The 16,119-nt window shown below is 35.2% G+C and overlaps 1 protein-coding gene across 2 annotated transcripts in view; it reads right to left on the bottom strand.

Moving 5' to 3' along the window:
• Nucleotides 1–16,119, bottom strand: part of VWA8 (von Willebrand factor A domain containing 8) — a 181,776-nt gene that overhangs the window by 80,073 nt on the left and 85,584 nt on the right. For both annotated transcript variants that reach the window (XM_027720277.2, XM_039382906.1), the window contains 3 exons: nucleotides 15,331–15,407; nucleotides 1,699–1,774; nucleotides 919–1,054 (listed from right to left, as the gene is read on the bottom strand). In XM_027720277.2, coding sequence (XP_027576078.1) covers nucleotides 919–1,054; nucleotides 1,699–1,774; nucleotides 15,331–15,407 — 289 coding nt within the window. The remainder of the gene's footprint in view (nucleotides 1–918; nucleotides 1,055–1,698; nucleotides 1,775–15,330; nucleotides 15,408–16,119) is intronic.

Genomic DNA, 16,119 nt, shown 5'->3' with positions numbered 1-16,119 from the left:
CTGGTTACTACAAAAATCTGTGAGAAGCCAGAGATACGTGATTTAACACATGTGAAGACCCTGGTTCTTCAAAATTACTCAGACTGACTCCATTGTTCCCTTACAGCATGTTTCCAGTGGCACACTGTGTTTGGGAATCCTTTAACTACCTCTAAAAAACTACAGTAATAATTGGGACTGGTTAGCAAGATATTTTAAAAAAAACCCACCTACAGTTTATGATGACAAGCAAAACTCAGGTGTGCCATGTGTGCTGAATGATTGCCACACTCAAACATTATTCCCAATGTTGTTAAAATGAAACTCATTACATAAAGTACAGTGTGTAGTAACATCAAGAGGGCATTTCAAACATGGTCTTTCTTTGGAAAATAATGAAAAATATTTAGTTCCTGCAATTCACATGAATTAAATTCCATCAAGTTACAAAATACTTTCATCCTGCAGGATGTATTTAAATAATGTAAGCATTTGCAATATTTGACTAGATTAACCCTTAATAATTCAACCTTAGGTATATCCATATCTTCATTCTAGATCTGATCAAATTATACCCCAACTGTCTAGATAGGCATAACCAAGATCATAATCTGGTCAACTAGATCTTTATTTCTTATGGTGAATGAGAAGCAGAGAGGTCAAATTACATTTTGTTGGGGTTCGGGTTTTTTGTTGGTGTTTTTTTATTTTATTTTATTTTTCAGCAAAATTCACAAGAATGCTAATTTAAGAAAACTTTGTGGCTATTCCAAAAGTAGTAAAGAAAATGACTGTAAATTCTTTCATTGTTAACCTTTTAGCATCAAGTAATGTATCCATTTGGATTGTTTTGGGTCTCTACTTAGCAGAGTAATTGCTGAAAACCAGCAACATGTTGCATTCTATCGACAATGATCAAAACATTTTCTCTCTACTTACTGGCAACAATGCGCCTTCCATCTGACAAAACCATTTCCCCACTTTCTACTAAAGTTTTTAAGATACAGGTAACATTTGTTGGTGCTTTGTCTGCCTCATCGATCACCAAAATATGTCCAAACTTCACTGCTTTTACCTAGAAGAGAAAAGAATCATAACATCACAACCTCCCCCAAACACCTGCAAGTAGCTGCATTACTGATTTCTCAATCAGCAGCAGTGATGTTGCAGTGACACTGAGACAAGAAAGTGACTCAGAACAGGGATAAGCTATGACCAAATCGTAATCGAGGGAAGAGGAGGCAGATGGGACAAGAAAGGTGGGTGTTCCTGGTTCTTCTGGATAGGAATAGAAAGGGCTGTGCTAGGGAGGGATGTGAGAAGCCCGACTGAGAATGGAGTGCTGACAGAGAAGTGCAAAGCCAGCTTGCATCTAGACTGTCAACATGTAGCTGAATGAACTAAAGAATGGCTGCAACAGCTGTTTGGAGCCCAACTCAGCATGTAGGTGTGAGGTGCTATGAAAGAGGAGGAGGAAAATACCACTCTATCAGTTAGAATGTGTCAGGTTAATACTAAATTATTTTACATACTCATTTTGTGTGTGGGGTTTCCCAAGCACATTAGGCACAGCAAGCGGGGCAAATATGTCTAAAGTAGAAGTTAATGCAAAGTTTGCTACCATGCTGACTCAATATGCCATGAAAAATCAAATCATGAATATTTTAAATTTCAAATGAAAAGCATTTCTAAATATAAAATCCAAATGTTACTACTGACCAGTGGTGAATCTTCATATACAATAAGACCATCTTTAACAGAAGGTTGTAGGGTAAGGCTTTGTACAGTGGTATCCCTGAAATGTGGAAAACCAGACAGTATTAATTAAAAATACACAAGAATTTTAGTTACAATAAAATGCAAAATGAGTAAATGAAAAACTGAGTACTCTCTAAGAGGAAAAAATATCTCTTTTTTCAGAATTCTTGAATAACTGGGAACACTGGTGTGCCAGCTTGGTGGTCAAATGCAAGTATCCCTGTCTCTGCCAGGACTTTCATGGTAGTTCTCCTTTCTCATAAACCCTCAAAACAAAACCACTGAGAAGTGAATAAGTATTTTTTGTATGTAGGCACATTATTGATGTTACTATTTCTGGTTAAGTATGCTGAAATTGTCATGTACGTGACAAACAGGTGATTCTACCTAGAAGAACCAAACACGAATCATTACTGTTTTAGCTGCTCTTCTCCACATATCATCAATCAAAAAAACCCTCCCAAAACACCAAAAAACCCAAATTCAACCAAACCAAAACCAACCCAACCCAACAATCAAAAGACACAAGCCCACCCCAAACCCAACCCAAACAAACAAAAAACCCCCTACAAACAACCACCACCACCACAACCATAACCCAAAAAATCCCCCCCAAAACAAAACAACAAAACTAAACACACTCACATGGAATTCTAAAAATCAATTTTTAGTTCTATCTAAGCCATACTGGTTTCCTATATTTTATATCATGCACAGCATAAGCTCTTAGATGGGACAGAGACTTTAATAACACAGTATTTCTGACATCTTGTGTTTGAATTGCTCACATTATTTTTACCTTCAAACATAAAACAGTGCTAATTAAAATCTGTAATGAGAATATTCTTAATCTTCATTATTTTCATCTATTCCAACCACCACTGAATGTACAGATAAATAGAAAACAGTTCCAATTCAGAAAGGTCAAGCAACAGACATCACCACAATGGATTCACCTATATAAATTATGTCCATAACCAAGGGAAAGCCCTTACTGATTAGACAAAATACTTGCCAAAACCTTTGTCAAGATCTGTATAACCAACCCCATTTACTTCAGGGTTCAGAGGGACCAAATGACCTAGAGAATAATCCAGAAGTGGGTCATGACAGAAGGTCCCCATGACTCCCATGATTTCACAGGCAAGAGGATATGCAATTTAGTCTTAGGGCAAGTAGGCTATGCCAACTCTTTCCTCCTGTATTTCAAAATCTGGCTTAGTCTGTGTCAACAGGATGATGGGTTGATCACATGACAAAACCCATCAGGAGAGTCTCACTTAACACAGCTTGAGATCCACATACTGGTCCGTAGGTAAGCTTAGTAACCTTTGCATTGTATGTGAGATTTGATGCAACAAAAATCTCTTACTTCTCACAGCCATGCTGTATAACAAAACTGTTTGCTTAAGCCTAGCTGACTCACTCTTCTAAATATCCACCTTAGTTCTATCTTTAATTTTGTAACACCTTGTAAAAAACTAACAATATTCTGATAAGCTTCTTGTGTACAGGAAATCAAACACAGTACTGTTTGCAGCACACTATTAAGTGGCCAGCTTCCAACTACAGTTTTAAACTGACAGAATAACTTGCACACTTCCTTTATTTGAAACTGCTGTCAGCAGGATTTCTGTCCCTAATAACTAATAATTTCTTGTTTAGCTTTAAACCCATGATTGATTTATTCCAGAGTTTCCATGCACAGGAATAAAGCAGAGGGCAGGAAGAGAGATTTTTAATGTTTAGCTACTTCATCTGAACTTTATTCCAGGAGGTGAAAGGTTACAAAGCTGGAACCACCTTCACTTCATTTAACCCCATCAAATGCAGCCTGTCACAAGCAGCAACACTGCCCTAAATAGTTATATTAATATCTTATTCACTTGCAACATACAATTTTTTTAACCACTAAAATCAGCAGTAGTATTAATCTATTATGTTAGAAATTCTATTATGGACACAAAAATAAAGCTTCTATTGTCATCCTGCTAGTCTAACCAATTTCTATGCTAGGCAAAGAAATCAATAGTGCATCCAAAAAAAACCAACAAACCGATGACTTTTCTTTATTGAACACACATTATTTAGGGACTAAATTCTCAGACTATATGCATCAGCCTACCTCCACTATCAGTTAACATTTCTGGTTCAAGCCTATACAGTTGAAGATGTGAAGAATTTTAAAATGTGTAAACCAAACTCTTGAGTATATGAAGCCACAGTCATAGGTTACTAATAAGCAATGGAAAAATGTGGAATTAATACAAGGTAAAAAGGGGAAGGTTTTGTCAAACCTGAACTGTGATCTCTTTAAAGTAATAGAAAGGTGAGAAAATGGAGGATCTGAGGAAGGCATAGGCCAAGAATAAAATAAAAGAAGAAGAAGCATTACAGGATGCTTTGGAGATCATAAATTTGTACTTAAGAGCCAATGCATGAAAAAAAGTAAAGTGAACAGAACACATCAGGAAATTAAGATCTCTAGTGGTGGTATGGATGGTCACAGGTGATGACGCAAGAAAAGACAAAAATGTTAAATGGTATTTTACTGTAACACAAACCAGCTTATTTTACTTTTGTTGAGCTAGTTAATCCTCTGGTTCTGCAGAGATTTCTTACAACCCCCTGATATGGAATACTAATTTGTACTTAGTACCACCAGCAGCCCACACAAATCCCCCAGATGATCTCATTCTTCAGAGAAGACAGAATTGACTATATCTTTGCAGAAAATAAACACTTCAAGAGTTTACAGTTTATTTAAGTGCTATTATAAAAGTAGTGTAAATCAGAAAAAAATACAGAAAGTATCAAAATGAAATAAAAGTTGACATCCTAAATCTAGCTCCTAAATTTTTTTATAATTTTATTTGTTTTCTATTTTGTTGATATTCAGCTATAATATTTTAAGGAAATATTTCAGGGGATTTGTAATGTATTATAGAAGTCAAATATAAAGCCAAATATTAATTCCTTTGTCTTGATGACTCAAGCAAATGCAAAACTCCTCCACTTGCTTAGGCTATTACATTCAGAAATGTATATAAGAATGATTTTGCCAGGGTTATTACAGATTAATGTTATTGTCCTTTCAGAATCATAAGCTATACAATTAGGTATCATTAATTTCTGTTCTTCAGAAACCTAACATAACCCAAACACAGTAAAGAATGGCTAAAAATAATTTGTCTCTTTAGGGTTTTTTTTTCTTAAATTTCCACTTCGTATCAAATTACGTAAAGACACTGAAATATAGAAAAATAAAAATATGCTAAATCTGAAATATTTTTGAACAACGCCACATGCAGAGTTTCCTAAATGTAAAATATGTCTGGCACTCAAAATTCTCACAGGAAAGGAACTAAAAGCTGTAATTCATGTTCTCTTAATAATATTAACACCTTAATATTAACTAGGTTCTAACAAAGACATGAATATCTAAACCTCCTAATTTCATCACAGTTAGCACCCTTGATGAAAATAGTTCTGACACAAAGAAGTAAGACTGTAGGAATATAGAAGCAATCAAGAAAAGCTGTCTCATGTACTGTCATCTTACTTGACTGAACTGATTTTGTCTTTACATGATTGTTAAAGAAAAATACGAAATGCTCACTAATGCCTTTCCTAAGAACATACTTTTACCAAGGAAGCCGTCCTCGCTCCAGTAAATACAAAAACAAAAAAACCCACCACCACCACAAAAAAAAATGTTTACTACTAAAACACAGCAACTCCTCTGACAGTACCATTCCTACGAGGACTTCTGAGAATTCTTTTCATGTTTTTTTGTTTATTTGCTGACATCACTGTATTTTTTTTTTTTTTGCTACTGCTGCATTAGTTACCCTAGCTTTTTCTGAGTTCCGCAAACTTACTCGAACATACTACTGTGACAGTTATTGTTTCTTTGAGAGCAATGCCTTCTTTCTGGGGAAGAACCATAAGATATGGCAGGAGAAATTTCCATCAACCTCAGAGACTTATTACCCAACTTCAAAAAAAGGTATTCCAATGCTTTAATTTAAGATTTGAGTCCCCAAGAAGGCTTATGCCCAAATACAGGACACAGTGTCAGCTAACATCACAAACACCCACATTCACTGGAATTAATTCATCTTGACAAGTGCTGAAGAATACAGTCATGGTTTCTGTATCCACTCATGCTGAGGCTGAAAGGGTAAGAGATTATCTGTGGAAGGCAACCTTGTGTTTTATGGGTTGGTGCTGATAGTAACAAGCTTACATAAACCAAACTCAGGTTTTGGCCTTTATTTGCCAAATAAAACTTTCTGGTAGCTGAAAGGAAAAATCAGAGATGCAGAATATATACTCTAATAGTTGTTGTTCTTCATTTCTATGTGGTATCTATTATCTAAATACGTACATATTATTATTTAAAAATGCACATAGATATATCTCTCTCGATTACATGTCAATCAGACATGAATATACCCATCTGCTGTGACCTAATTTTAAAGAGCATTTGAAAAATAATTAGGCCAAGGGCCATTTGAAGCTGTTAATTGGTTAGCTAATCCATTCGTGGATTATCCTGATGAAGAGTAGGCAATCTTAACACAAAGAATCAGTCTGCCTGATTCTGACATGTACAAATTAATTTCTTTAGCCAACCTACCATACAGCCATTGCATTTTTTGCATGATCTGACCGCTGTGTTTATGAAATTCTGAAATGTCTGAAAAGCCAACCGGCTATCTCATTTCTCTGTTTAAAATGACACTGTAAAGCCTTTTTGACTTATCTGTATGCACTGATAATTAAATCCACCTTTTTTTCCTGCTAGGCTGTTATAGCTTCTCAGCAGGACATATGCTTGTTTAAAATTCAAGAAATTATTTGGAGTATAAAGGTACTCATTAATCAGTATGACTGCAGGTGGCAGAAGAAAGATCAAAGGGAATTATATGTTTAATTCATGTTATATGCTTAAATCTAAAGTTACACAATTACTGATACATGGTCCATCTGTCAAAACAAGATGCAACATTTTCACTTAATTTATTACAATAACATAAGAAATTCACTCATCCTTGTTGTAAAATCCATAAATGAAGAAACATGACACCCCCTACAGCTCCCCTTATAGTGTGTAAGACTAAGTTCCATTGAGTAAACAGTGAGAAACTGTTACTTAGGCTTTAGAGGAAAATGAAACAACAGGGTCTTCTAACCTGAGCTATTTCTCCATAACAACCATGCATCAGGATATTGAAGTTGAATTCAATGCCTACAAAAAGACAAATGAATTAGGTCTCTAACACCTGAAATCTGACAATAGCAGATCTAGTCAGCCAGCTTATGAAAAACTAACACCGGAAACAGAGACCATTAACTGGCATGAAATCTAGGAAGCTTTGCATTGCAACTCTGTATTGACTGAAAATGTGTTTAAGAAAGGGGGGGAAAAAACAAGAGGGAAAAACCACAGACACCTATTATACGCTAGTCAATACACTCAGTGTATTGACAACATAAATCTTCATAATAAAACTGTCATCTTATTATTTATTTCCAAATCTGAGCTACATAAGAATAAAATACACACTACAAGGTACAATATTAAAAGAAAATATTCTAGACATTCATGACTCAAAACCATGACGTAAAATGACCTAGCCTTTTGTTTTGTGGCTGCCAGCAAACAAAAACACATACACACACAACTTTGCTGTGTTCAATGGATTCCTCAAATAAACTAGTGCAGCTATAGAGCACTACCTCAAAAAGTCCACTACAGACATAGCTTTTCTGTGTCGTTCATTTTTAAAAACAGACCTGCTGAGCTAGATCAGCATTTAAATTGCTTAATATGGTCCTACATTCTTTCAAGAGAAGATAATCAAATGCAATTCTGAGAATAGGTGCACTATAATTCTAGTATTCATCAATGTTTTGGGCAAAGGAAGCTATTCTTTCTGAAACAACTTTTAAAATTAGAATTTAAAAAATCTGAAGTCAATAAAGCTGAAAGGGTAGTTTTAAATTATCTCAATAGGAGAAACATGTAATTAGATTTTATAGTGATTAAGTGAGCTAAAAAAGAGGGAAAGAAAATTAAGATTTAAAGATTAGTGGACAGTTTGTAGTAAGTATTGCTTGTAGGGACACCATAAGCTCATTTTCTTACCCCAAACCTCATATTAATTTGATTGTTAAAGATCACAGTAAAATTATGTTTATTTTGAAAAGGATAACATATGCAAACTCAGGTAATTTTTTGAAAAAAAGATCATCAGATTACTGTAACTTATTAGGGAACCAGAAAAGGTACAACACAAAATGTAATTTTTAAAATGAACCCTGCATCAGTCACTAGAATAAACATAGTAACTAACAAGAAGATGCCATATCATAGGCAAATTCTTTGAAAGAAAATGTAATATTAGGACACACAACAGAAGGTAGTGTAATGTCTTCTAAAATAACAGTAAGATGTAAGATAAAAAATAGAATTTCTACAGCAGTTATTATTCCATTGACAGTGAGAAACATCAAATTTACAAGAAAGCCAAATTGCTTTGGCATATATGTCACTGCCTAGAAAAGTGAAAAACAAGTTATTTCAACTCGTAAGAAAAGATATCACATGAACTAAGACTTAACATGGCTAATTTAGGGGCAAAACCTGTTACATTTAAAAGCTAAAGAAGAAAACTTCCTACATTCTCCATCAAATCATATTTATAAGCAGTTTTAACTTTTTTGACCTTACAGAGAACAACTCTCATACATTAAAAAACATTCCCTCTTTTTGTCATATGACTTTATGAAGATTCTTATTATCTTTTTTGATAATAAAATAATTTCATAAAAGATTATTTTCTTGATATACAGAAAGAGAACACTGGAACAGAACTAATCAATTCATGTCTTCTGCAGATTCACTGAGGCTCTGAGCAGCAGAAAATCCATTCATAAGCCATCAATAAATTATTGATGTAGATTACACTGCAGTCTACTCATCAGAAGCTTCTATTTCTGTAAGCCACCGCAACGTTGTTATGCAGATCTACATGTTGAAAACATTAGAGTTGAAGTTGACTAGTTTTACTTCTCATGACTTCAGTGGCCACATCTGTAGTAGCTCAGAGGAGGGATCAGTTCTCCCACTAGCTAAGAGTAATGAAGTTCCCATTGCAATGGAAAAGGATTGATACTTTTCATTCTTGGACATTTTCAATTGTCTACAGGAATGCCTGTGATGAACTGTCTGCAGAGGAGATGGTGGGCTCCAAATTTTGCATTTCCTACAGCTCATTTGTGACTGACACAGCATGAAGCCAGAAAATATATCTGAGAAACTTCTGCTTAATAACCACTCAATATTTGTACTCATTTTCATAAAAATAAATAAATTATCTAGAAGCTATCAAACAATCTCATTACAAAGACTGTTTTTATTATTCTGAAAATGATGGTGAGCTTGAAGCTGTTTCTTAATTCCCTCAACTTTAACTACTGTTCCATATTGACACATTTGAGTATCAGCTAAGGACAGTGCAAATGGACTCCCAACATGGAACAACCACTGCTGGATTATGTATTTTATGAAGATAAGATAAACTCGTTTTAACTTCTTAACCCTAGAGCTAGCTAGGGTCATCCAGCTGCTACCTTGCAGAAATTGTTGCTATATCACAGAATCAGAGTGGCTGAGGTTAGAAGGCATCTCTGGATGTCATCTAGTTCAACCCCCCTGCTAAAGCAGGGCCACCTAGAGGCAAGGTGCTCAGGACTGTGTCCAGATAGCTTTAGCATATCTCAAAAAAATCAAGGAGTGTAATATATACCGAACTTTAAAGAAAAGGCATTGACAAGGAAAAATTAACATTGTGCCTTCCCAAACCTAGCAAATATGTTGCTTAGAACACAGATATTCCTTCTGAAACTAATTTTTTGTAAAGGGACTATCAAGACAGAGAGGCTTTTGTTTGCTATCAGAGCAATTAGGAACACAACTCATGATGGCAGATGACCATTACAGAGGCATCTTGCTCTTTCTGGCTATGTGACTTACAACAAATACAACCCCAGCAGAATAGAGAGGTGGCAGCTTTCACAGGTCTTGAGTTGACACTATGTGTTCTCCACAGTATTTTTCCAGTTCTTTTTAGTTGCCTACATTTATATTTCAGAATAAACTACATTCAAATATTTTTTCATTTTTTTACACTCTCGTATTAAAGCTTAGCTGTGTATTTTGATGAAAGTTAAGATCAGATAACACCAAATGACTCCAAAAACTTGATGCATATATATTAATCCACATGCCTTTAGCATGTAAAACCTAGCATCTTATTTACATCACCAGAAACTACCATAAAAAGCGAGTACCTGAATTTTACATTTTCCTAGTCAGAATCTAAGCTTTTAGGAAACTTTCTATCAGACGTCTCTTCACAACCAAAGAAACAAAATCAACCCCAAATGCTGTTGTTCTGTAATACAGTCTACACAAAAATAGTAACTGTAAGGAGGAGAAATCATTCTAATTGAAATATAAAAAACAGATTGAGAGTACGACTTAATTCCAAATAGATGCAAACTTAAATGTTTAAATGACAGATAAAGAACACTTAACTCCAGCAAAATCATTCTTTGTATGCAACTAGTTACTGATTTGATGATAAGAGAAGTAAAACTAATCTTTTTTTTCTCTGATTACATCAAAGTAGACAACAGTTCAAAGTCCATGATATTTTCTCCTGACATTTTAATGCAGGAGAGCTGGGAGCTTACAGTTTTATATTGATCTATTACACTCATCATTGCTAAGAAGGATTTTATAGTCTTAACAGGGCACAGGTTCTTGTCTGCGTCTTCCCTAAAGTTTTACTTTATTTTTCTTCTTTCTGTGGAATCTTCTTGGTTTAAGGGACTTTGTAATTGAAAGTAAGATATTATCATGAGAGAAATAAAAAAGTAAGATATAATAATAATAATAATAACAACCACCAAATAAATATATAACAAAGAATAATAAAGGAAGATAGCCTCATGAGGGGAAGGAGGGGGGCAGGTACTGATCTCGTCTCTCTGGTGACCAGTGACAGGACTTGAGAGAATGGCACGAAGCTGTGTCAAGGGAGATTTAGGCTGGATATTAGGAAAAGGTTCTTCAGCCACAGGGTGGCTGGGTACTGGAACAGGCTCCGCAAGGAAGTGGTCACAGCACCAAGCCTGACAGAGTTCAAGAAATGTTTGGACAGTGCTCTCAGGTACATGGTGTGATTTGAGGTGGTTCTGTGCGGAGCCAGGAGCTGGTCTTCAATGATCCTTTTGGGTACCTTCCAACTCAGGATATTCTATGATTATCAGTTTTCATTAAAATCTTTTTCCTGTTTCAATGAAATACCAAATTTAACTTTAGATTTTTGTGTAGAACCACTAGCAAATTCTTTCAGCGGGATTCACGTGAGAGATAGCAAAAGTAGTAACAGAAAGGTTCATAAAATGATGAGGCTTTCCAGAGTTCACTAATTTAGGAGCAACACAAATATTTGACTGTCGGGGTTGACAGCAGGTCTGTCGGAAGGAAGACAGAGCTGTAAGAGCGGATATCCTGAACTTTCTGCAGGGTCATCATGAGCCTGCAAGAGCAAGTCACCGTGAGTCTGCAAATGCTGAATCATCACGAGCTTGCTATAGGGCAGCCAATCGTGATATATGTTTATGAAGAAACACTAATTATAATGCAACATATACGTTACACTGGGGAGTAAAAATGTTGGAGATCTGTTGCAATAAAAATCTATCCTATCCTGTGCTATTCTTTTTGGAAGAAGACTGTTTCTGTGTTTTTCTTGACCGCCGCAACAACATTTGACCCTGTGTTACATGTACATGGAGAACACCAAAGTTTCTTACAGCCAGTTTCTTAGTTACTGGTTGTAAAACCAGTACATGCTGAATTTCTGTAAATACCTCTCATTGGTTTGTGACTGCACAAGTCTCGTACGTTTTCACCTTTCTAGTAGCATGAGGAATGCATGCTCAAGGTGGAAGCAGTAAACCCCTGAATTTTAATATTAGACAAGGTAAAGCTGTTGTTTATTCTGTTAGATGTAGACAGCGTCCTGGGTGGACAAAATGGAGACAACCATCCCAGGAGGGTAAACAAAATTTAAGATTTCTCTGCTGAAATTTACTCTTGTAGGAAAGGAGTGACAGGGGAATCCTGGCAGATGAAAGTTCTTCCTTAACACAGAAAAGCAGTAAAACGCTTTGTAAGCGCAGTCCTACAGAGAGGCTGAGCTGAGCCTACACCTATTACCTTTTCCAGAAAGAGTTCTCTAACTCAACAATTAATGTGACGAGAGAGCTGGTCAACTCCTGTTCAGCTCCTAATATTAGAAAGTGTTCAAGAGGAAGCAGCCAATTTTTTGACTAATTTTTAAGCAAATATTTTTCTTAATTTCTGTCATTATTGAAACTAATCACAGCTTCCTTTCATTAAAGATTTCTGTTTTATGGTACCAAAATGATTTATAAGACTTAAAAATTTCAAGAAAATTAAATTTCTCAATGAGGTGCTGTAAAAAAGGTTAAGGAAAAGGATTCATAACCTCCATAAGCAATTGAAATCTTAAGGTAGGCTGACTCTTCCCATGTGAATCAGTTGCACTGCAAGTAAATACAGATGTCAGAAAGGAAGTTTAAGGAAAAACACACTATTTCTTCTGTTTTTTATCTCCTCTCATCATCTTGAAGTATGATATAAAATGTGAGATTTTAAAATTACTCCTGGTAATAGCTCATTGCGTAAGGCAAACACTCCCTCCTTGAACGTCATTGAACATATGTAGAGTTAGATCAGAAGAACTCCTTACACTGTTTTATCAAGACAGAAAAAAACCCCTCAAACCAACAAAAAAACCCACCCTAACCAAACAATCAACAATTAAAACCAAACCAGTTTTAATAGCATTTTTAGTTCTCTTATATCCCTGTTTTTAGTCAAAAGAGGTGAAGTATTCTTCTATAAAAGACAATTACATTGCATAACAAACCGTATTAAACTACACGACAGTGTATTTCCCTCTTATTCACAAGCTATTAAAAGTAAATGTGGAATATCCTCATGATTCTGGCACTTAAATAGCATTTAAAGAAACATGTTTCAGAAAATGGTGATTAGACTCACAGATCAGAATACTTCTCAAATTCAGTCTAATTATTTTTGTCTGTTATTTATTTGCTACTTTTTTTTATTACATAACACTACATTTTATTAAAGGTCTTTAGTATATTAATTTTAAAACTCTTCTCTCTTTCCACTGTTGTAGTTTCTACATCTTCATTATACCCACCAACAAGAATATTTATAGCTAAGGATATATCTCTCTCTTCTCCACAGCAGACATTATTCAGTTGGAAAACCCATTCCATATTGGCATTACCGTACATATGTGCCTATTACTCATTCTATAGCTAACTGTATGAAGTGACAGTCGATATGGACAAATTTGGGAACTCATGATGTCAGCCATTTTCTGATAGATTCACCACCTCTTTGAAACTGAGTCTCAGAATATGCAGCTGACAAGTGCACATTCATTTCTAGAGAGACTAGTTGAAGTGGAACTAGAGAGTCTGTAAACCAAAATTCAAGGACTAATGCAGTGCCATCTGCCAGACATATTTCTGAAAGGGTAGAGAAAGTCCACCTTCATCTTACAGGGAATCACCTCCACATTTTTCATGAAGAAAGCATTAAAATTATCCTTTTCCCTTACAAGGTAATCAACTACAATGCATTCTTGGAACGTTCTATTTCTTAGTATCTGTAATTCAGGTATATGAGCACCATTGAAAGTATTATGTTTAGAAATACTTTCCTTGGCATGCTTAAAGGTAGTAGCTAGGAAATCTGCAGAAACACATAGGGTTATGAAAGATGAAGTGCACATTCCAGCATATTTTCTAATAAAATACTTCTATGCCATAAGCTACTGACTAAATTTTTCCCCACAAAGTATGTAACAGCTTACTAGTGAACTGTTGGGGTTTTTTTTGTAAACTTGCTCTTATTTTGTTTTGCAATGCAGAAGTCTGCACTAACAATACTGTAATCCTTATTTAAAAGTCCTGTAAAGTCAAGCAAAGTATTATATAGACTGAGTTCTTCACAAAGAATTTCAAAATGCTACCCAGGAAATAGATTTCTCATGTTTCCATATTCACAAATTATTTTTGTAGGACTGCTCATCATTTTCTGCTTTATTTTCTACTTCAATCTATCTTTAAAACCCTGAATCATGAACAGTGTTTTACAGAAACTATAGAAGGTTGTATTGACAAGACAATAAAAGCACATTTTTTTTCCTAGTGATGCATCAACTAGCATGCTGAAACTAATACATTCTACAGCTCCATCATCACCCCAAACACTGTGCTTACACAATGTTCTCCTGAGCTATCTGAATTCATATTAAAGCACTGTTCTGCTTGATCACATCTCACTGGAAAACACACAGAAAGATGGAAATATTGTAGTACTTTGTGAAATAATTGTGATTTGCAAAAATGTCAGTGTATTTTATCTGTAAGGAGCGCTCTGCTCCAAGCAGAGAAGACAGCAGGAAAGTTAACACAAAACTAAAAGTAGGAGGTCACGAAAGCAGTATTTTAGAGAGAAATGACGGAAGTCTAGAAGAGGTAGCATAAAGGAAAGCAGCAGTAGAAAAGTAGTGAGATAGAGCTATTCAAGTATCAGGAATACAAGTATAAGACATTTGAAGACAAATGGGTGAGAAAGTGAGAAAGTGTTACAGAGACTGTGTTGTTAAAAGGCAGAATACCAAAGATCAATGTTTTTATTAGCACTATTTAAAAAACAGTGATAATGAAAGGAGACAGAGTGATGAAGCTGGGAAGTTGAAGACAGAGAGGTAAGGACTAAGAATGAAGCTGAAATAGGATGCAGTTCAATCAAAAATGAGTCTTCTAGATATATTTAGTCTTTATTTCAATTTATTGGTTTCAAGCTCATGTAATAAAAAGCAGGTAGATAATTTGCTATTATTTCATCTTTTGAATTGTTTTCAATTGGTTTATTGTCTTGAAGTCCATTTTTTAGCTTGTAATGTAATTTTCTAATCCAAATGTTTATGGGTGAGAAAGAAATACATGCATTTAGCACAAGTGCCAAAGGAAAAAGGCTAAAAAGCCTTTATTATGTAAATTTTTTTGTCTGATGAGTGATATATTCAAACAAGCACCTTTGAATTTTTCCCTCACACAGTATCTCATGCTTAGGGAAATTTCTCCAGAAATGACAGCAAAATATATTACTAACTTCTTGAACCAAGTTAACATCAGTATTCTCTTGACTTCTACTTCCTCTTATATTAAACAATGCGACTGCATTATATTCTTGTACCCACCCCCTCCTCAACCTGTCAGCTTATTGCCTCTGCCAGACAAATTCCTGTGGTCTGTGTGCCACTTGCCATAATACGGTCTTTGTTCAAACAGTAAGAATACATTAAACTTCAGAAACATGAGTTTTAAAACATGAGAAATTAGACTGAAAACATAAAGGATGAAAATCTAACACATTCTTACCTATGCAGCTGTAAATACTCTCTGGGCCTGTTTAGAAGGTGAAGGAATCTGTCAACAACCTTGTTTTTCCCAACACCCTGCAGTAAATAAATATAATATTAAGACATAATACAGATGTACACATTTAAGGGTTATAAACAAAGAAAAGATAACTTGCCAAAGCTGTTAAAATACTCTCCATACTCCTTTACAGGAAAGTACAACTTCAATTCAGTTCAGAGAATTCTGAACACAATTAAACGATATATGTTTTATTTTACATATATTTGCAAAATACTTATCTGTCTTACTAGAAATAACCAGAGGTAGGATTGTATCCCTAGAGTTATGTCACACATGCTGATGCATCCCTTAACTAACACCAGTTTTTCCAGCCTTTCTATTTCATAAAGGTATTGCAAAAATATCAGTGCTAGGAAGTTGTCTTGCATTTAATAGGAAAAGGTCATTCCCAGTGGTTGTAGGAAACATCCTGTAACTGTCAAATGGAGTTTGGGCACAGCCTTGGTAATACTTGCTGATCCCATTCCACTGGAGTTACTAAAAAAGACCCAAATAGAATCAGAATTTGGTTGGAGATAAAAATGTATAATTGTCCTATTGGAGGATGTCTGCAGTAGCAAGCTGTGCAAAATGATGACAGTGGGTTTATTAAGTGAATCAGGTGTTTCTAACACCCTGCTGTGCCCTATAAAATCAGTTCAGGAGCTGGTATTTCAGTTCAGGCCTAACCTGGTCCCATGGAAGGAATTAGCACTTTAGTCTTATCCTAAGAGAATCTGGGTCTTG

Source organism: Pipra filicauda, unplaced genomic scaffold (genome assembly GCF_003945595.2).
Source record: "Pipra filicauda isolate LSUMZ 115617 unplaced genomic scaffold, ASM394559v2 scaffold28_size6257848_pilon, whole genome shotgun sequence".
NCBI classification, from domain to species: Eukaryota; Metazoa; Chordata; class Aves; order Passeriformes; family Pipridae; genus Pipra; species Pipra filicauda.
This window is presented reverse-complemented; position numbering and strand designations above follow the sequence as displayed.